At 41.1% G+C, this 22,998-nt stretch overlaps 1 protein-coding gene across 1 annotated transcript in view; it reads left to right on the top strand.

The window, feature by feature from the left end:
* The first annotated feature begins 22,978 nt into the window (after positions 1-22,978).
* The window catches only part of WDFY2 (WD repeat and FYVE domain containing 2), a 178,886-nt gene continuing 178,866 nt past the window's right edge, over positions 22,979-22,998 (top strand). Inside the window, exon 1 of the mRNA XM_042908923.1 lies at positions 22,979-22,996. Within this exon, the coding sequence (XP_042764857.1) occupies positions 22,980-22,996 (17 nt within the window). The 5' untranslated portion in view covers position 22,979. The remainder of the gene's footprint in view (positions 22,997-22,998) is intronic.

Here is a 22,998-nt window from a genome sequence, read left to right as displayed (position 1 = left end):
GATCCACGTAAGAGGATCACCACTATTTTTGTAATATCCGAGAAGACAAAATAATAAGTACATAATATTGTCAAAGAGAAGGCAAATTTATCATTTATACATAATATTATCTACTTGAAAAAAATAGAAGAATGCATTAAATCTATTAGAAGTAATGTCAGGTGACTGGTTACAAAACATTTAAAAGTCAATAGGCTAGGTGCTGGGACAACTGAATATCCATCTACAAAATAATGAAGTTGGACCCCTACCTCACACCATACACAAAATTAACTGAAAATGGATCATAGATCTGAAAACAACAGCTAAAACTATAAAACTCTTAGAAGAAAATGTAGGAGTAAATCTCTGTGATCTTGGGTTAGGTAATGAATGGTTTCTAAGATGTAATACCCAAAGCACAAATGATAAAATAAGAAATAGATAAATGGGACTTCGTCAAACTTTAAAACTTTGTTGCTTCAGAGGATACCACCACGAATGGGAAAAAATGACAAACAGAATGGAAAAAAAATATTCACCAATTATATATCTGATTTATCTCATATATCTGATATTCGGAATATATAAAGAATGCTAGTAACTCAATAATAAAAAGATAAACAACCCAACATAAAAATGGCCAACAGACTTAGGCAGACTTTTCTCCAAAGCCAACACACAATTGGTCAAAAAGCACACAAAAAGAAGTCTGTTGTGCTTCTGCCACAATTGGATGTACTGCAATTGAAGGCGGGCACTAACCACCCAGAGTGAGTGCAGACCCCATAGGGTAAAGGGCACAAGCCTCACAAGACTGCCTGTATGACTTTACCTGCACCTCGGAGGTTCCAGGCCATCTACACTTCTGCTTAATTAGCTATTAGTACTCAGGTGTTTCCATGACTCCCTTAGATTTGATAGTTCACTGGAATGACTCACAGAACTCAGGAAACTATACTTATGATTACAGTTTTATTATAAAAAATAGATTAGAAACAGCTAATGAAGAGACACAGAAGGGCAAGGGAGGGGAAAGGGGGAGTGATTGCTGATAGACATGGGTTTCTTTTTGGGGTGACAAACATATTCTAAAGTGGACAGTGGTAATACCTGCAAAACCCAGTGAATATTCTAAAATGCCCTGGAGTGTACACATTAAAAGGATGAATTTTAGAGTATTTGAATAATATGGCAATAAAGCTGTAATTTAAAATGAGTCAATAGGCTGGGTAAAAGTCAAAGAATATAATGAAAAATAGCCTCTTTAACAATAACAACATTAAGAATGAACTTAACATGAAATACGCTAGGCTAAGAGAAGAATCTACAAATCCTGATCGAGGGTCATAATCAAAGACCTAAATAAATGCAAGGATTAACTCTGTTTTTGGATATTTTAATATTGTAAAGAGTAATTTCTTCCTGAATTCACATATAAATTTGGTTTCCCAATGGAAACCCCAAAAGGATTTGGGGTGGCGGGGGGGGGGGTGGGGAGAGGAAGAGGAAATGTGACAAAATAAGCATAAAAAACATGAAGGAATATATTATATTGAATATAGTATAAAAATATATGAACGAAATATGTCAATGTAGGTTCCTCAACTGTAACCAATGTACAACCAGTGGGGGAGGTTGATACTGGGGGCAGGGGGGCTGTGCATGTGTGGGAGCAGGGAATATATAGGAAATCTCTGTACCTTCCCCTTAATTTTGCTGTGAACCTAGAACTGCTGTAGAAAATAAAGTCAAAAAATATATATAGAAAAATATATATGTGAGAATAATGGACATTTTAAAAAAGAAGAGTAGTTAAACATTAAAGATGACATGGTTTTTAAAAAACACAAGGAGAGATAAGGGTCATATCAGATGTCAATATACATTATAAAATGATACTGATTAAAAGTATAGTACAGGCATGGGACTTACAGACAGAACACGCAGTCAGAATAAAAAGTCTAGAAGCAGATTTAAACTAAAAAATTTATCATATATTAATACAATTATATATTAATATAATTAATAATAGCACTTCAATCAAAGAGAGAAAGGATGTATTATTTCGTAAATGTTGGTACAATTGCCTAAACAATAGGAAAAAAGAGAGATTCCTACCTCATTGCTGTAATCAAATTTGGTAGGTTAAAGATATATATATATATATATTCTGTGTGTGTGTGTGTGTGTGTGTGTATATATATATATATGTATATATATATATATACACACACATTGTATTGTATATATATTGTATATATATATAATGTGTATGTGTGATATATATACATTATATGTGCGTTATGTATATACACGTATATATATTCCTTGATATATTTAAAATATATGTGTTATATATACATATATATGTATATATATGTTTCCATATTTTGGCTATTGCCAATAAGGCTGCAACAAATAGAGAGATGCATATATCTTTTAGCATTAGTGTTTTTATATCTTTGGGAAAATACCCAGTAGTGGCACTGGATAACATGGTAATTCTATTTTTAACTTTTTGAGGAACCTCTATACTGTTTTCCACAATGGCTGCACCAACAGTACACAAGGGTTCCCTTTTCTCCATTTCCTTGTCAACACTTGTTTCTTGTGTTTTTGATTTTAGTCATTCTAACGGGTATGAGATGATGTCTCATTGTGGTTTTGATTTGCATTTCCCTGATGATCAGTGACGTTGAGCATCTTTTTATGTGTCGGTTGGCCATCTTTATGTTTTCTCTGGAGAAATGTCTGCTCGTCTATAGATAGGCTCTTAAAATTCAGTAAGAGGAAATAATAGAATTCAGTATTTTACATTCAGAGGACATGAACAGGTAGTTCACAAAAGAAGCAACTATATGGCCAATAAACACTTTTTTAAAATTCAGTCTCACTAGAAATCTAAGAAATGCAACTAAAAACAAGAGATTATGAGATTAACAAAGATGAAAAAGAATGATATTCAGGGTGACAAAGGTGTAGGGAAAGGACATTTTCAACCACTCTTTGTGGGAATATAAATTAAAACATTTTTGTAATAAGTGTTTTTAAAAATCTTAAAAATGTGCCCACTCCTTGATCCAGAAATCCCACTTCTAAGTATTTGCCCTGGAGAAATAACCAGTTATTAGTACAAGGATTTATTTACAAGCAAGTCCATTGATACGCTATTTATAAAAGTTAAAAAAAGGAAACAATGTAAATGTTTAACAGTAAGGTTATATTTATGATATATTTCATAATATAAAATATTATGCATCTATTAAATAATATTTTAAAGGTTTATTTATTGATATGGACACTATTATACATCAGTAAGCTAAATTATAAAATGGCATGAATGTATCTTGTAAAAATTGTAAATGCTATCTATATGTACTATTTTGGCAAAGGTCTGGATGTCAATCAACTACTAAGGTTTATTCTGCTGGCCAGATTATGGATAATTTTTCTTTTTCACTTATCCCACTTTTCGTTTTTCTAAAATTACATAATAAAAAGATTTTTTTAAAAATTTAATGTTTACTTATTTTTGAGAGAGAGAGACAGAGTGTAAGCAGGGGAGGGGTAGAGACAGAAGGAGACAAAGAATCCCAAGCAGGCTCCAGGCTCTGAGCTATTAGCACAGAGCCTGACATGGGGCTCAAGCCCATGGACCACGAGATCATGACCTGAGCCAAAGTCGGTCACCCAACCGAATGAGCCACTGAGGCAACCCCATAATAACAAGATGTTTAATACAGAATGACAAAATTCAAACATTGAGGGGGGAATAAATGGAGAAATTACCATTAAAAAATAAAAGAGAATCCTGAAGACAAATCCTCTTTGTGACTAAATCTCTGAATGTAAATGAGGCTACTTTGGTACCATGAAAAAAATCCTCTGGACTTCTCCAAATGCTGAGCTATGGCGGAGTGACAAGAGGGGAAAGGAGAGCCGGAATATTCTTTGTGAAATCCTGCCGGCACAGTGCTATTTTAAAAATCTGACTAATGGTCATAAAGGATCTTGAGAACTGAATGAAGGCTTAATAAATTAAAATGACAGAAGTGAATTAGCAGAAAAATCTACGACCTGGGAATTTTTATGTGTATGATAAATCAGCTCAGCATCTGAGTCCTGTTTTTTAGATGGAGCCACATAACCCCTGCTGGGGAATTCTCCAGGAGAGCTGCCGGACTGGCTATTTCATTTTGTTACTTACTCTTCATTTTTTCCGAGAATACTAGGACCGAAATTTGGCTTACTGTTGTTATGCTTCTTTAAGAAACACAAATAAATTCTAGCATAATGGGATCAAAACTTGGTTCTCTCTCATTGTAATGCATTCTGAAATCAGTTATAATGCACCAAGAGACTACTCCCTGTGGTAGACAAAAACATGTGGTGCCAAACAGACCTACGAGAGGTTCTTCTCTTCCGCAAATGTGGGGATGATATATGCCAAGTGCAGAAAGCAAGCCCGGGGAGTGTCCAACAGTTTGTGCCATACTCCACCACGTTTGCCTTTTACGCTGTGCCTTGACCTACACCAAATGTAGAGAAATCTGGATGATGTGACTATGTTGTTATTATTTGAATATGTTGTTAACGAGACCTACTCATGCTTTTGGTTGGATCCCCCAGGAAATAGAAGCTGAGACCGAGATTTATGTGCAGCAAGTCTGTTGGGGAATATTGCCTGTCAGGGGGTGAGGGAAGCAAGACAGAGGCTCACTGGCCCTCGTGGGAAGTTCAGGAAGGGGAGGGGGGCGGCTCATCCAAGTTGTCCCATATTGAGGCAAGAGGACTGACTCTTTGTACTCTCTCCTCAGTGTGCCATCCTTCGCCTACCAAGGAGAGGGGTCCTAAACGAGAGGGAGGCGGCTTCCTTCTGGCAAGTCCCTGGGAGGACTCAGTTGTAAGCTATCAGCAGCCAACACTTCAGGCACCTGGAGGTATGAGGGTTTCCAAACTGAAGGGGATTCTGGGCTGAGAACTAGAGAGGGAATGTTTGTGTCCCATCCCTCCTACCCCCAAATTCATATGTTAAAATTATAATCCCCAACATGTCAGCATTTGGAGATGGGACATTGAGACATTTGGGAGGTAATTAGGGTTAGATGAGGTCACGAGGGTGGAGCCTCCATGATGGGAGTCGTGCCCTTAAAAGAAGAGAGATATACAAGGTATCTCTCTCTCTCTCTGTCCTTTAGGGGCCCCAAGGAAGGGCCATGTGAAGACAGAGCCAGGAAGAGAGTTCTTACCAGAACCTGACCTTGCTGACACCCTGAGCTGAGACTTTTAACCTCCAGAACCGTGAGAACTAAATGTTTGTTGTTTAAGCCACGTGGTAATTTATTTTGGCATCCTGAACTTTCTGAGACACTGGGCATTGCAGCAAGCACAGCTCGTAACACCCTGACTTACATTAACGTTGGAACATTTCCCAAAGTCTGTCCTACTCAGGGCTAACACACAAAGTCTGTCTCAGGCCTGACAAATTAATAGTTGAAGGTAGAATTCTTCAGAAAGCAGTTCTTTTTCTTACCCAAAAATATTTACTACCTCCTCAAGAGGTAAAGTAGGAAAAATTGTTACTCTCTACCTCCTGCCGCATTATCAGTCCAGGTTATGTACTAAGTCATTCTGTTAACAAAGATGTAAACTTAGTGTCTAAGAGAAAAAGTTTGTATTTGTTTCCCAAATTACATTTGTTTGCACTTTGTTCAGGACACTGGAAAGGCCACTTCGAGAAGGCTGTTTACATTTCATATGGAATAGTGAAAAATCTTTGATTTGAACTTTATCTTGAATAAAGAAGTAAAAATTATGAAACTATATTTCTTTTACTTTATATTTAACAAAATGTAGGCTACCGTGGTAACTACAGGCTGACTTTAGGAACCAAGAACAAATCAGATGATTGACTCCGAATTTTTAACCTAGTTTTTTTTTTCCCAATAAAATTCCAAAGAAGCACAAATGACATTCTTTCCTGTCTATTTGATTTGTGTAGCACAAAAATGAAGATGGACATTTGTTTGAGATTTTATTGATTTTGTCAGGGTCTCTCACTCTTTTAATTTGAACTCAGGGGAGCTGAACTCATCTTTGGAAGAATCTGCTGACTTCATCCTTCTAGGTATTCCTTTTTGGTCGTGGACCTTTCCATTTAACATGGTCTCAACACGTCCAAAAGAGAACTCTTGATTCTGGCTCTTCCTTGGCCTCCCTCCCCCCAACTCCATCTTGTCTCCTCTAGCTGCTCTAGACAACTATCTAGGAATTATCCTTGATTCCTTTTTTCTTCTTTCACATGCTATACCCAATCCATCAACAAATTCATCAGCTCTGTACCCTCAAGCCAACTGCTTCTCACCTCCTCCGCGGCTACCTTCCGGTCTAGCCACCATCAGCCCTTGCCTGAACTACATCAGTAGCTTTCTAAATGGACCCCCAGCTCCTACTCTTCTGTCCCTACAACCACTCTCCACAGGGCAGCCAGAGTGATTTTTAAATGTACATTTATTTTTATGAGGTACATTTCCATGGTTCCAAATTCGACATACTACAAAAAAACATATGTCTTGCATCCATTCCTGCATTTCTCACCCCGACCCTCTAATGATAATCATTTCCATTGGTGTCTTTTTCATTTTCTTTTCTTTTTTTTAATCCTTCTTGGGTTTTTTAGGCAAATGCAAACATATGCAAAAATATCTCCTAACTTATTACACAAAAGGTAGCCTACCAGAGACATTGTTCTATACCGTTCTATATCTTGCTTTCTTTCACTTATCAACACATCCTAAAACTCTTTCCATATCAGTACATAGAGACCTTCCTTGTCTGTTTCCACAGCGGCAGGCCATCCCATCATTGTTAAACCAGGCCCCCTCTGCTGCACATCACAACTGGGTCCTTTTTTGGCTGTTACAAGTAATGCAACGATAAAAACCTCACACGTGTCATTTCATACATGTGGTGATGCACCCATGGGATGGAATCACAGGAATACAACTGCAAGGTCATATATTTTAGAGTATTTGCCAGTGTCAAAATGAAAATTTTAGACATAAATCTGATTGTCACTTCCCTTGCTTAAAGGCCCCCCAAAATTCCCAGTACTGATGAAAATGAAAACCACTGAGAGCCACAAGACCCTCCCTAATCTGTCCTTTGTCTGCTTCTTCAATATCATCCACATCTTTCCCTCTCTTGCACTACGGACTAAGCACATGGGCCTTCTTTCATTAATCTCAAAAAATTCTATAGCTTTTGCAAGATGTGCAATTTCTCTTTGTAGTTGATTTGCATTATATTTGTACTATATTGTCAAATATGTATAAAAATGCAGTCATCAGCTGGAGACCTGACAAAGGAGCTGATCCCAAAGGGGAGAATCAATGCTCATGTTTAATGGAGCTGGATATTTGAGTGGGTTTCATAAGCCGTCATTTGATAAGTAAACATTTCTAGGTTATGATGACTCTTACTCTCCTACTCAACTTCAAACCTCAGGAATTCAGATCAGGAAGACTGAGATAATGAGGATGCTCTATCCTTCTGTAGCTGTGTGACTGTGGTCCCAGACACGTAAAGCCTAAACTCATAGAGGAACGCAACATGGCTGGGAAAGAGGACTGGGCTGGATGTTACAAGCGCTGCGTTTTGCAGCAGATTCTGCTGCAAAGCTGTCAGGTCCTCAGCAAGCCACTCCACCCTTCCCTGCCTCATTTTACGTGTACGAGAAGGAAGGAAATGGAATTAATTCATCATCATTATTGTCACCCTTTTCATTCCCTAGGGATTCTTTTCATTAACCCCACCCCCTCATTTTCATAATGTATTGAGAAATTTTGTCTACTAAAAATTATGTTAGCAATGTAATTACGTTGCCATGTTCGTAGTTCATTGTTAACATGTTCATATTCATTGTTAATTTATCAAGGATACACAGAGTTTTCAATTCCGCTTGGCATTAAGTAATCAACTGACATTAGTTGAGTTGATATAATACTTTCCAAAGCAAAGAAACTTCATATTTTAATTTGCCTCAATGGCTTTACCTTGTTTAATCCCTAAGAATTAGGAGGCTGCAGGTTGGGAATCTCTGGTCCCTAATGACAATAAGTTTCCTTACAAGTCAGGGGTCAATGTTAAATATATGATCATTGAGTGCAGAGATTTTTTTTTTAAACGTTTATTTATTTTTGAGACAGAGAGAGACAGAGCATGAACTGGAGGGCCAGAGAGAGAGGGAGACACAGAATCTGAAACAGGCTCCAGGCTCTGAGCTGTCAGCACAGAGCCCGACGCGGGGCTCGAACTCACGGACCGTGAGATCATGACCTGAGTCGAAGTCAGATGCTTAACTGACTGAGCCACCCAGGCGCCCCACGTGCAGAGATGTTTTTAGATGGTACCTCACAGAGCCCTGGGGCTCAGCAGAGTGGCTCAGAACAGAAACAAAGGTGGAGAAGGACAAGGTGAAGCAAGGGGTCTAAAGGTCTCCAAACCTATTTTATTTGGAGTAGCCCCACTTTTTTCTGTTACATATTGGGTTCTAAGACTTTGTTTGAAGAATGGGTTTTAACTATTAAAAACAGTTTGAGAAATATGACAATCAAACTTTATTGCATACATGAGGATAATGAAGCCTAGAAAATGTAAATAAAATTTGCCCAAGGTTACAGAGCTAATTAATGGCAAAGTATTCATTCAGTCAGTCCACAAATATTTATTGAACACAGTGGAAATAAAAATTATAAACATGAAATTTTGATTCAGTCTTAGTCTAAAAGCAATCTGTGGGTCACCATGGTGTTTGATCAGAAGCATCAGGATGAGGGGCGCCTGGGTGGCTCAGGCAGTTGAGCGTACAACTCTTGATTTCAGCTCAGGTCACGATCTCACGGTTTCGTGAGTTCGAGCTCTGCATCGGGCTATGCACTGACAGAGTGGAGTCTGCTTGGGATATTTTTCTCTCCCTCTCTCTCTGCCCTTCCCCCGCTCTCACACTCACTCTCTCTCTCTCTCTCTCAGAATAAATAGACATTAAAAAAAAGAAGCATCAGGAGGAAAGAATCTTATTTTCATAAACTGACAGAGAATTGACATTACTGTATGTTATAACTATGTATATTACTGCATGTTACTACTGTTCAGTAAGACAAGGAAGAAAGGGCAGGAAAGTATCTGCATCCTGGCAACCAAAGGACTACAGTGAAGAAAGAGCCCTCTTAGGAGACAGGCCAGGCAGGGTAAAGGTCTTACTTCACTTTGTATCCACAGTTTATATCAAAGAGCCCCTGTGCCTGATTGTCACGCTACTGCTCTTTGGTGTTTATACAAGACGAGCCGAGAGCCCTGCCTCCTCAAGAGTATCTGAGGTTTTTGTTTTAGTTCCCAGATGAAGCATGTGATTACGACTAAACTTGGAAAAACCTGAGGCTATGGGAAATGTGTCCATTTAATCTATACGATACGTTTGTAAAAGTCAATTGGTTGAGTTTGTCCAACTTAAACTAATTCACTGGCTTTCTGATAACTTACCCGTGCCTGGGTACTGGATATGTTCTAGCTGTGGTTCTAGCTTTCTCCTTGCAGAGTATTTGAAATAAAGGGTGTCTTCAGTAGATTAGGATACAAATATAACACAAAGCCTCATTCTTAGCGCTCAAGAGCCAGGCACTCTTCTAGACACTGAGGACAGAGCAATGAACACGTGAGAAAAGTCTGCTTCTGTGGACCAGCATGGGTTCTCATGATTATTTCAGGCCCAACACTGTTACTGCTACACTGTGCAAAGTTGAAGATTCATTCTACTGTCTTGCAAATACTTGCCATAACAGAGTGGCTTAGATCACTTCCACATTATTTATTCATTTATTTAACAAATATTTATTGAGTAGCTTCTGTTACCAGACTCTCTGTGCTAAGTGCTGGGCATCCTGAAATGAATTAGTTCTCAAGGTGCTCACGGACCTATGGGAGCATAGACTTGTAAACAAATCTCAAACCAGCATAATCACAACAGTGGAAGAGGAACAAGGTATAGATGAACCACACCGCATCAGTGGATTAACTCCCTCTGGCCTGATTTCCAAACTCAGATTTCAAAGGTTAACAGAAGCTCCCCGGGCAAATCAAGGATGGTAAGAATGGGAATGGCATACGGAAAGAGGCAGAGACCAGAGCACGTGCTTATCCTGAGAACCGTGTGCTATTTGGAACCAAAGGAGTCTGAAGTACAAGGCAGACAGGCGGCAGGAAATTGAGAGCATCTTTATCTAATGGTTTCTGTTTCCTCTGTGAGTTAAAAGAGACAGCATTTTTTGAGAATAAAGAAGGCAGAGACTGGTTAGGAAGTTTGAAAGGAAATTTATTTACTTATTTAAAATTTTTTGTGTTCATTTATTTATTGAGAGAGAGAGAAGGAAAGAAAGAAATCTCAAGCAGGTTCTGTGCTGACAGCGCAGAGCCTGACATGGGGCTCAAAATCATGAGCTGTGAAATCACGACCTATGCCGAAACCAAGAGTAGGACGCTTAACTGACTGAGCCCCCCAGGCGCTCCTTGAAAGGAGGTTTAAAAGAGCTGCTGAATTGTTCATAAAATAGAAAGGATTGGGGGGAGGAACCCTAATGGCCAGGAAAAAATGTAGGCACTGATATGTACTGATAGGAGAAGACCTGTAAGATATATCATTTAGTGACTGAAAGGTAAGATGCAGAACAATGTGTGCTAATTTAACTTTTCTGTAACACATAGTAGGAAATTGAAAAATATTTCCTTCTGTGCATAAAATATCTTGGGAAGAAAGCATGAGAAAGCAATAATTGTGGTTGCTCACAGGGAGAGAAGCCAGATGGCCAGGGTGCAAGGTGATGGGACACACTTTGCACTGTATACTTTTGAATTTTGAACCACAGAATGTATTATTTATTTAAAAATTAAATTAAAAGTGAAATCAGTTGGGGCGCCTGGGTGGCTCAGTCGGTTAAGCATCCAACTTCGGCTCAGGTCATGATCTCACAGTTCGTGAGTTCGAACCCCGCAATGGGCCTCTGTGCTGACAGCTCGGAGCCTGGAGCCTGCTTCAGATTCTGTGTCTCCCCCTCTCTCTGTCCCTCCCCTGCTTGTGCACGCTCTCTCTCTCTCAAAAATAAATAAACATTAAAAAAAAAAAAGTGAAATCTCTTAAAATGTCTTTAGGAGATAAAGAAGAATAATTTCTGAGGGCAATGGAAGATAAAACTAAATTTTGGCCTCATGGCTATGTTTCTCTGGAAACCTGTGCTTAAGCTAACTTGGGGAACTGCAAATGGAAATAATCATTTTCATTAGCGTTCCTATTCAGGAAAGATGAGTTGGGTAAGTCACAGGTATCAGGGCTTCAAAGTACAGAAAAACCTGACCAAGGTTGCTGGGCTGGCCTCTTACTCTCAGGGTCTCCAACCACAGCTTCTTCAGCATACGAGCAACACTGCTTTGGTTACATCAAAGCAACACCTAAAAAGGATTCCAATTCCTTTGTCCTGCTGGTTAGGGTAAAACCCAATGGGTACAAAGTGAGTTAACATAGAACTCTGCCCTTCAGGACCTGGGAAGTTAAAAGGACTTGTATTTGTTACTTAATACATAAACACATAATGAACAAAACTGACTTTTGTCTGTGGATTGTCGAATCACATTGTCTTAGACACATACCCTTTTATCTCTAACCAAATTATAAAGGAACGTTCTGGCTGCTCAACAATGAGCCTGTGAAGTACTGGCTGAGTCCAGACAATGTCAGGCAATGGCGATACAAGGAGGGCCAAACCACAGTCCGTGGGGTCTGGGGCCACACAAGGGAGTGAAGGAGAGAGACACAAAGTGCACTTTAGGGGCATCTGGGTGGCTCAGTCAGTTAAGCATCCTACTCTTGGTTTTGGCTTGGGTCATGATCACGTGGTTTGTGGGATCAAGCCCCGCATCTGGCTCTGTATTGACAGCGTGGGAGCCTGCTCGGGATTCTCTGTCTCCTCTCTCTCTCTCTGCCCCTCCCCTGCTCGCGTGCTCTCCCTCTCTCTCTTTCGAAGATAAATAAACTTAAAAAATGATGGAAAAGAATTTCGTTTTTTTAAAAAAGAGCACTTCAGAATAAAATGTAACATTGCCTGGAAGGAATTAGGGAAGGGCTTCATTGAGGGTAAGAGATGCAACCCAAGTCCTAAATGAGTTGAAGTCGAAGGAGGATGAGAAGGACATTTCAGGCAAAGAGAGCAGAGTGTGAGAGGCAGCAGAGCTCAGAATAACACGATGTGTTCTTGGGACACCAAGCAGCGTGATTTGAATATGGCGTCAGATGCTTCTTGGGGAGTGGCAAGCTTCAGGGCTGGAAAGGCAGGTTTGAACAGGGTTATGAAGTGCCTTACGGGCCAGGCTGACAAGTTTAGACTTTGTCATGTGAGTAAACTACCTTGTTCTTAGTCGACATGCTGAGAGGTCAGTATTTCGCCATTAACGCCTAACCATCCTTCTGTTGGCTTCTAGATTCTTGTTCGAGGTAGAATAAGGATGTGGAAGACAGGTTTGTAAACTTAGTGTTACCTTCCCCATTCTTCCTTTTTATTCTTCTCCCACAACTAACCAAGTATCCAAGTCTGTCACTATTCTGTCATTTTCTTTGTTGTTTCTCAGATCAATGATTCAGTAAGTGTTTACCCATGACAAGTACTGGGCTAAAGGCCTTATATACATCGTCTTATTCAATCCTCAAAATAGTCCTATGAGGTCATGTTCTAGTCAGGGTTCTTGAGAGCAAATGGCAGGTAACTTAAACAGAAGAGGAATTAACTGGAAAGGTGTTGGGCAACTCACACAGCCCATAGGAAGGTAGAGGACTGGGTTCAGGGCGAAGCCACGGGAAGAAGTAGAGCACGAAACTGAGATCCTACCTCAGCAACAATTTCTGAGGACGTGTTCCACCATGTCTCTGGATTCTTCTTCTTTTCTTAAAGTAAGCTCCATGCCCACTGTGAGGCTTGAACTCACAACCCTGAGATCAAGAGTCACATGCTTTAGGGGCGCCTGGGTGGCTCAGTCGGTTGAGCGTCCAGCTTCGGCTCAGGTCGTGATCTCGTGGCTCATAAGTTTGAGCCCCGCGTCGGGCTCTGTGCTGACAGCTCGAAGCCTGGAGCCTGCTTCCGATTCTGTGTCTCCTTCTCTCTCTGCCCCTTCCCTGCTCATGCTCTGTCTCTCTCTCTCAAAAATAAATAAACATTAAAAAAAAAAAAAAAAAAAGTCACATGCTCTAACGACTGAGCCAGCCAGGTACCACACTTCTGGATTCTAATCTTAGCACGGAGAGCTCAAAGATTCTCAAACCGACTGCAGTGTCTTTGCATCACTATTCCGCAGTACAGACAGACAGGCGGGTGGGCACCAACTGGTCCTACTCAGAGCACGTGCCGATCGATGCCCTAGATGCAAGGGCCTGGTGGGAGAAGCAGGTTCCCCTGCGTGTCTTCCCCCTACATTGGGATTCACTCAGATTTGCTTAGGAAGGACGTTCAAATACTGGACAGCAAAAACAACAAGCACCCGCAAGTGCATTTTCCAGATAAATGAACAGACCCGGAGCAGGTAGGTTAGTTACCCAAGTAACACAGCCAGTCAGTTGGAGCCAGGATTGGTGCCCAAATCAGTTTTGTCTGCAAGGCCCACGCTATTATGCAACCTACTGCATCGCCTTCTCTAAGCCATTCCAACTCTATTTCACAGCCCACACGGCAGTCCAGGCGCCCATCACCTCGTTTGCATTACCGCCTCCTACCTGGTCTCCCTGATTTGTGCTTTCCCATCTCAGTTCATTCTCTACAGAGTTGCTAAGACAATATTTTTTGAGTGCCAACTACATCATGTCAGCCTCTTGTTTGAAAACCTGTGACTCACCCCTTCAAGAGCCTTTCCTGACTAATATCATTCCATACTGATCACTCCCTCAGTAATCAGTCAAATAATGTTGCCGCAGTGCTAAAACAGATGTATAATTTATACTACACTATCATATACTTATTCATGGTCTCTAGCTGTTACATTTATATGTGACTTCACTTAGGTCACAGAGCCTCTCTTCTGCTGCTTTTATGACTCTAATGACAGACACTAGCATCTACTACAGCAAATGTCCTTTCATTTTTGAATCCCAGGGTCCTCCAGAATACTTGCATTACTATAATCAATGTTATGATTTGCAGACCACTTATCATTTGTGAATTCATTATTAGCTTCCCTAAAATTTTGCAAGGCCTTCTTACGTTTCTCAGCGACACGTGTTTGTGCCCTACCAAAAGTAAGTGTGTTAAAAACAATTGCCGATAAGGACGATCATTCCACTTCCTTTTTTGGAAATGTTCAATTCTTTGCTCCACCCCTTAGAGATACTAGGAGTTGAGGAAAGGTAAAAGATGGTATTCTTTTTTTGGAGCTGTAAGGTGAAAGGAAATACTATTTAGAGCAAGCTTTCCCTTTTTTGGTTAGGAATAATAAAATTATCACAGCATGGAACATAACATGGAAGTAGGTAATCTGGTTGGCCAGGTTTCCAGCTTGAGGTTCATATAGGAAAGCCTGTTGTCTGGTGCCTGAACTGCCTTCATAGTTAGAGGGTGCTTTTGGAAACTAGAAATGACTTGGACACTCAAGGACCTCTAGATTCCCTCTCAACCAGGACCAAGAAGGCCAAGAACCAGAGTGACTCAGGCATTTCGCCTTCTATTTCTTTTGCTCCTGGCTCCATTTACTTTTTTTTGAGGATCTGTCTCTTTCTTGAGGTTAGACATCAGAGGAGGTCACACCTCCACACAGAGCACATAACTAGGTCATCAACAGATGGTGATCAATCTCTAGTAGAATTAACAAAACTCAGAATTTATTTAAAGGATATGCATATATGCTCTGGTCATTTTATAAATGTCAAAAGTAAGGATTACAAAAAAGAGGGTTTCTGTACTCAAGAACTTAACTGTCTATTGGGGGGAGATAAATCTATCAAACAAGTGATCCATGAACAATGAGTAAGGCAATAAATTTAGTTTGTACTGGGTATAAGAATGGTACACAGAAGGACTTAATCCACTGTTTGGGAAGAGGGAGCCTGAAAGATCTTACAGAGGGTGAAATGCTTGGTCTGGAGTTGAGAGCAGAGTAGGAGTTTGCCAGACAGATCAAATGGGGAAAGAATATTTCAGAAAGAGAAAAGAGAGCTATACCACGGGATGAAAGGCCTAGAGAATCGTAAGTAATTTGGATTCTGAAGATGCTTATTCTGCATCCATTCTCTCTTTCCCTCCAAATTTCCCAGCCATGGGTTGATTATAATTGACCTTATTCCCAGCTCCAAGGATGGGTCTTGATCGGCCTTAGGCAGTCAGTGGAATCCATTCTTTTGTTGTAGCTGGTTCTCAGAGAAGTGTGTCATCCAAGCCTAAGCAAATCAGCCATGGCATTCCTCAGAGATGTTAGGTCAGGGCTGGATATGTCCAAACAGAAAGAAGTCCAGGATTTTGGTTTGATGGTTAGGAGAAGAGATGCATTCACATGGAAGAAAAAGCATGTAAATCTGAGAGCTACTGGTTTCTATTTTGCTACCTCAAGGAGAGCCAACCAGAGGATAAGAATGTCGCATAGAGTGAGGGGGATGCCACAGAAATGGAGCCAATGAGCTGACCAACCTCTGACCAGGTGAGTGGAAGCGGGTATTCCCTTCATGGTTTAAAAGATCAGGTAGAATTTCATGTTACTCACAACTAAAAGCATTTTACCTGATGCAGTGTCACTGGAGGTGAGGTTGAGGGGGTAGAAAGTGGGAAATGGATTGCAGAGGTAGGCATGAGCCAGATGATGAGTCTAGTTTCAATTCTAGAGACACAGAAAGCTCTTAGAGGGTGTAGGCTATGCTAGGAAGTCAAATGAGTTTTAGAAAGATTGCTCTAGCAGCAGTGAGAAGGATGGCTTGGAGAGAGCAAGGCGGGGGCAGTGAGGCCAGTGGCGGAACGGCACCACATTGTCACGATGTTCATCATTCCACTCAGGGGTGCAGCTTTTAGCTCTGCTTTGCACCAACCTCAAAAGAGAATCAGCTTTTTGAAAATACTTAATCTGTGAACAGACGATAAAGGATATAGATTCTTTAGGATTTCATATCCTGGAAATAAAAATGTATGTTTGAGAAGCCCACAGAACACTTCAAGGGATTCAACGTAGTGATCAAAGTTTGGGTTATACTGTTAGAGCTATCATTAATATCTTGGCCTCTTTCTGTTTCTTTTCAGGACTTTGAATTTGTTCTATCCTCCCTCGTTACTCATTTTATTTATTTGTCAATACAGTCTTTTTCCCTATTGCTTGAGGTTTTTTTTTGGTTTCTCCCTTCCACTGAAACAGAAAGGCAGTTCAAGAGAAAGGCTAATGTTGATTTGGTTAGCACAAAAGCCCTTTCCCCATGGTATCTTATCTGATTCCAACTAATTTTACTCAAGAGGAGGCATCTTTGGTAACAAACCCTTGTCCCGATCTCTCTGGCCTACCAGTATTAGCTGCCACGTAAATTGCGTTGATAGGAAAAACATGCTTCTAGGATCTATTTTACCAGAAGCTGTTCTGCAAAGACATTAAGATTCAATTAATCTTTCTACTTACTTGTCATTACTGAGCTCCCTCTTCATGCTTTGCACTGGGCTTGATACCAGGGGGTAGTTCAACAGAAGAGGAAAGCTGTCTCCGCTTAAAAAGGGCTTATGGTATAGATTCTGAGGATGGGGAAATGCTTTTCCTAAAACCATGTCAATGAGGCCTAAGCATATACTACAGGTGGCTCGTCTGGAAGATGGCTGCATTGTGTTGATCCTTGAAGTGTATGAGAAACTTTTAAAAGTATCATCAGATAGCCAAAGAGTGTCAGATACAATTCTGCCAGGACTCCAGTGACAACATTAGAATTTTGGTCATTAACCATGCCCTTCCATCAAGGTCTTTGAGATACAGATGATCTCATTCTTTGTTTACAGAATCATTTATTTCCCTCGTGTATATAATTTTAGGTGGAAAATGGAACCCAAAACAGGCACATGTAGAAAAAAATGTGGTATCCCCCCAAAGTTGCCACAAAATACAAAATGTCCATTCTTCAGTAAAGTAACTGTAGTTATGTATGGGAATTAGAGACCAATTCCTTCCACATGGATTAATCATTTTGCCTAGATGGCAATATATTTCACCCCTCCTCCCATCTCATTATTTTGTATGGGTAACATTCATTCCTCATAGGTCCCACTTAATTCCTTCATACATTCTATTTAACATTATTTGTGCAAAAGATTTAGAGCAGAACCAACTACATCAGCAGAACCTGAGCATAGTCCTGACCTTTACTTTAAAACCAAAAGCTTCTCACACCAACTCCTCTACCTGTTCACTGTGCTCAGAGCCAGTGGCCCTCCAATAATGAAATCAAGACATGGGTCAAATTGAGCTCTGTCCTTAAATGCACAAGAGTCATATTTAGTACCTAGCTTATTCCCTGGAACACAGCGGGCACCAATTTTCTAGAAGAAAGAATGAAGGAAGATAGTGTCTATGGCATCGTGAGCAGGTATGAGTTCCTGAAGCTGAACCAAGGATTCTAATAGATTTAAGACATTTGAATGGTAAACTGAGGAATTTATGTTTTCATTTATGCCTGCATCCAACAAACATTTTTTTTTATTTTTTTTTCAATATATGAAGTTTATTGTCAAATTGGTTTCCATACAACACCCAGTGCTCATCCCAAAAGGTGCCCTCCTCACTACCCATCACCCACCCTCCACTCCCTCCCACCCCCCATCAACCCTCAGTTTGTTCTCAGTTTTTAACAGTCTCTTATGCTTTGGCTCTCTCTCACTCTAACCTCTTTTTTTTTTTTTTTTCCTTCCCCTCCCCCATGGGTTTCTGTTAAGTTTCTCAGGATCCACATAAGAGTGAAACCATATGGTATCTGTCTTTCTCTGTATGGCTTATTTCACTTAGCATCACACTCTCCAGTTCCATCCATGTTGCTACAAAAGGCCATATTTCATTCTTTCTCATTGCCACGTAGTATTCCATTGTGTATATAAACCACAATTTCTTTTTTTTATTAAAAAAAATTTTTTTTTTAATGTTTATTTATTTTTGAGACAGAGAGAGACAGAGCATGAACGGGGGAGGGGCAGAGAGAGAGGGAGACACAGAATTGGAAGCAGGCTCCAGGCTCTGAGCCATCAGCCCAGAGCCCGACGCGGGGCTCAAACTCACGGACCGCGAGATCGTGACCTGAGCTGAAGTCGGACCCTTAACCGACTGAGCCACCCAGGTGCCCCTAAACCACAATTTCTTTATCCATTCATCAGTTGATGGACATTTAGTCTTTTCCCATAATTTGGCTATTGTTGAGAGTGCTGCTATAAACATTGGGGTACAAGTGCCCCTATGCATCAGTACTCCTGTGTCCCTTGGGTAAATTCCTAGCAGTGCTATTGCTGGGTCATAGGGTAGGTCTATTTTTAATTTTCTGAGGAACCTCCACACTGCTTTCCAGAGCGGCTGCACCAATTTGCATTCCCACCAACAGTGCAAGAGGGTTCCTGTTTCTCCACATCCTCTCCAGCATCTATAGTCTCCTGATTTCTTCATTTTGGCCACTCTGACTGGCGTGAGGTGATATCTGAGTGTGGTTTTGATTTGTATTTCCCTGATAAGGAGCGACGTTGAACATCTTTTCATGTGCCCCAACAAACATTTTTTTGAGAGCTACTTTGTTCTAGGAATAGTATACCCACTTCTTCTTGACAAAATGTACTTGAGATTCCTCTGCTCTTGGTTTGCTTAGGGGCAGATCATCAGTCACAGTCCCTGCCTCTCACTTCAGCTCAATTCAGGGCTTAGGGTATGGGTGGGTCTGCAGTGGCATGAATATTATTAATAAAGACAAAGCAAAGAAGGAACAGAAACATAAACCCCTTTCCTCCTTCTCTTTTTTTCTGCTACTATTTCACCTTGTCACCATTTCCCTAAGGCTGGTTTCTATTCTTACTTCATCCTACCCTGCCTTCCTAGTTCCTCTTCAGAAAATTCCAGAATTCATTTCCTCTGAAATATAGATGAACCTAACTGGTGGGAATTCATAATGGTGCAGCCACTTTAGAAGACAGATTGGCAGTTTCTTACAGAAATAAACATACTCTTCCCCATACAATCCAACAAATGGGTTCTTTGGTATTTACCCAAAGGAATTGGAAACTTATGTCCACACAAAAACCTGAACACAGATATTTATAGCAGCTTTATCTAAAATTGCGGAAAAGTGGAAATATCCAAGATGGCCTTCAGCAGGTGAATGGATAAACAAAACAATGATACCTACAGACAATGGAATATTACTCAGCACTACAAACAAATGAGCTATCAATCCATGAAAGGGCATCGGTGACACTTAAAAGCATGTTACTAAATGAAAGAAGCCAATCTGAAAAGTCTACACCCTGTGTAATCCCAACTATATGACATTCTGGAAAAGGCAAAACTATGGGGACAATAAAAAGATCGGTAATTGCCAGGGGCCTGGGAGAGAGGGACAAATAGGCAGAACACAGAGGATTTTTAGGGCAGTGTAATTATTCTATATGGTATTATCATGGATACATGTCATTATACATTTGTCTAAACACATAGAACTCACAACTCAAAGAGTGAACCCTAGGGAAAACAATGGACTTCGGGTGGTAAAGATGTATCAGTGCAGGTGCACTGATTGTTACAAATGTACCAGTCTGGTGGGAGATGTGGATCATGGGGAAAACTATCCATGTGTGGGGGCAGGGGGTATATAGGAACTCTCTGTACTTTCCAGTCAATTTTACTGTGAACCTAAGACTGCTCTTAAAAAAAAAAGTCTATTTAAAAAATATGTAGATACAGGGGCGCCTGGGTGGCTCAGTTGGTTAAGCATCCGACTTTGGCTCAGGTCATGATCTCACGGTCTGTGAGTTCGAGCCCCGCATGGGGCTCTGTGCTGACAGCTCAGAGCCTGTTGCAGATTCTGTGTCTCCCTCTCTCTCTGACCCTCCCCCGTTCATGTTCTGTCTCTCTCTGTCTCAAAAATAAATAAACATTAAAAAAATTAAAAAAAAATATGTAGATACAGATATAGATACCTAAATGAACCTTACTTAATACCTTTGTATACATGAAAACCTACTGTTAGCTCAAGCCAGCCCAGACTAGAGAGGAGTGAGAGGAAGATTAAGGGGAAAGCTTTGCAAAAGCCTCGTGCTTGATTTGATTCTGGCACAGGTGAGTAGGGCAAAAAGTCACAGGCAGTGAGTGTTCTGTTACTCAATGGACCACACATACAAAAAGGCATTAGTCTGATCAGAAACGACAGATGTTACCAGTGGAAGAACAAGCAGCTTGGCTAGTCTCTCATGCTGGGGAAGAAAAGGGAGGGGGAGATGTGCCCCATAGTTGGAGGCCCAGCCCTCTGTACCACTCATCACTTTTCCTGCACCCTTCCGTTGGATTCCTAGATCTGGGCTTCCCAGACTAGACTAGAAACAAGGATCACCTGCTTTAGAATCACCTGAAACTTTATAAAAATTCATATTCTCAGACCAAGCTCCTAGAAAACCAAATCCAGTTGTTCAGGGATAGGGTCCAGGGCTCTGCATTTTCAAAAAGCTCCCAAGGCATTCTGATGGGCAGCCGGGCTTCAGTGCCACAGAACCTTGCTGCTGAGGAGACCCTTGTACCTGCTACCAGGAAGAGAAGGAGAAATTGCATACTAAGCCTTTCTCTTGGATACCAATTACTCACCAGTTGGCTTTACCATATTGGTATTACCATCTGCCTGTTTTGTGTATTCTCCCAAGGATCATCCCATCCCAGGAATTAGGGTAAGGTCCAGATTCCAGTCTTTCCATTACACTCTAATGGAAAAGAGTTAAATTCAGACTTGCCTTTCTTTCTACTCATTCATTTGACAAATACTTACAGCATTCCTCCTAATGGGCCAGCTATGACTCTAGGGGCTGGGAATACAACGATGAACAGGCAGGTAAGGTCCTTTCTCTCCTGGTGCTTCTCTTCTAGAAGATGGAGAACTAAGAAATAAATAAGAAACAAAGATTATTTGGGGCAGAAGTGAGGACTGGAAAACAACACAGCATGATATGACAGTGAGTGTTATAAGGAGGTGGGGTATGTTAGAGGTGGGAGGGTAAGACTCTTTAGACTGAAGCCTCAGTGGTGAGAGGCAAGTATCCAGGATGTAAACACTGCAAAGGCCACCATCAGGAAGAAGGTTGGTGTTTCTGGGATTTTCTAAGCCAGGGCTTAGAGAGTATCGAACAGGAGGAGAGGTGAGGTTGAAGAAGCATTATCCCAAATGCAATGGTAAGCCACTGACAGACTTGAAGCAGAGGAGTAATGTGATCTGGCTTATGTTTTAAAACACAATCCTCTGGTCACTGTGATAAAAATAGGTTAAATAAGTTGAGTTTGGGGTGGGTGTGGGAAGGGTTCAAGAGAAGAAGCAGGGAAAGCAGGTAGGTTACTGTGATAGTAGAGGCCAGGGCATCTGGTGACTCGGACTGGGGTAGAGGTGATATGAGTGGGAAAATTCAAGACCTACTCTGGAGGCGGAGCTGATGAGTTTATGGTTTGGAAAGGAGTTGTGAGGAAAAGAGAAGAATCAAGGATGACTCTTAGGAACTCAGTTTTTAACCACTGAGTGAATGGTGTGGTAGATTTGAAGATACTGTTTGGGAATGCTTGGAACACCTATTAAATGGTTAATTGACAAAGTGGAGTGGCATTAGATATATGAGTTTGGAGTTGAGGAGCATAAGAACAGTATTTAAAACCGTTGTGGTAGGCTGAATAATGGTCCCCCAAATATGTCCATGTCCTAATACCTGGAACCCTGAAGGACCTATTGTGCATGAAGGCACTTAAAATATGTCTTTTGTAGCTCTCACATAACACCCAAGGTAGGTATTATTATCTTCCACTTAATAGATTGGGAACCTGAGGCTCAGAGAAGTGGAATGCCTTGTTCCAGGTCCCCAGACTGGAAAATACCTGTCTCACTTTCTAGTGCCTTACAGAATTTCTGCAAAGATGGGAGGTGGTAAAGAGTTGCACTGTGTGCTTTGAGACAGGTCCTTGGCTGCCAACAACTTGCATAAGAAATGCAGTTCTATGAGGTCTGTCATTTCTTTGCCCGGTTCTGGCATATTATTTTTCTAACCTCCAGAGCCCTTGCTAGCCCAGTCACACCACATGACCACTCTTCAGCTAGTTTGTTAACTCTGGGAGGGCTTAGTAGGGTCATCAAATAATGAACGACCCCACATGCCAGGCCCTGCGCCAGGCACCTAACATTCATTCAATAATCACAGTAACTCTCTCCATTGTCTCTGGAGCAAGCCAGAAAGGCTGAATTACTGGCGAATGGAAAGAAGACAGGGCCAGGAGTAGGGGAGGGAGACTGGGTTCAAGTCCGGGGGTGTGGTGGGGGCATAGCCCTAACTGGGAACTAAAGTAACCTTGGGCTAGTAACTTAGTCATTTAAGAAAAACCAGTTAGATGATACTGCAGATGATCTCTAAACTCCCTCAAAAATGCGTATACGAGAGATTCTCTTCTTTCCCCACCCTCGGGCTCTACTATTATAGGAAACAATCTTAACCACCTGCTCAGCCCTGGGATGCTCTTCAATTTCCTCCTTAGAGATCAGTCCGGGCCGCGACTCAGTTAATTGCCTGGGTCGGTGCCGGGCTCCCCAGTTCAGGAGCGCTGAGAAGTGGGCAATAGGTTATTCCAAAAGGGAGACGAGGCTCCGAAAAACTACAACTCCCAGGAGCCCTTGGGCTGCCACTCGGCAGCCTGGGCCTGGTGCATGCTGGGAGCAGTAAATGGCCTCCCGTCGCGGCAGGCTCATTGTTATGGAAGCTCAGAACAGGT

This window comes from Panthera leo, chromosome A1 (genome assembly GCF_018350215.1).
Source record: "Panthera leo isolate Ple1 chromosome A1, P.leo_Ple1_pat1.1, whole genome shotgun sequence".
Lineage (NCBI taxonomy): Eukaryota > Metazoa > Chordata > Mammalia > Carnivora > Felidae > Panthera > Panthera leo.
Note: the sequence above shows the minus strand (reverse complement) of the source record. Positions and strands in the feature narration are given on the sequence as shown.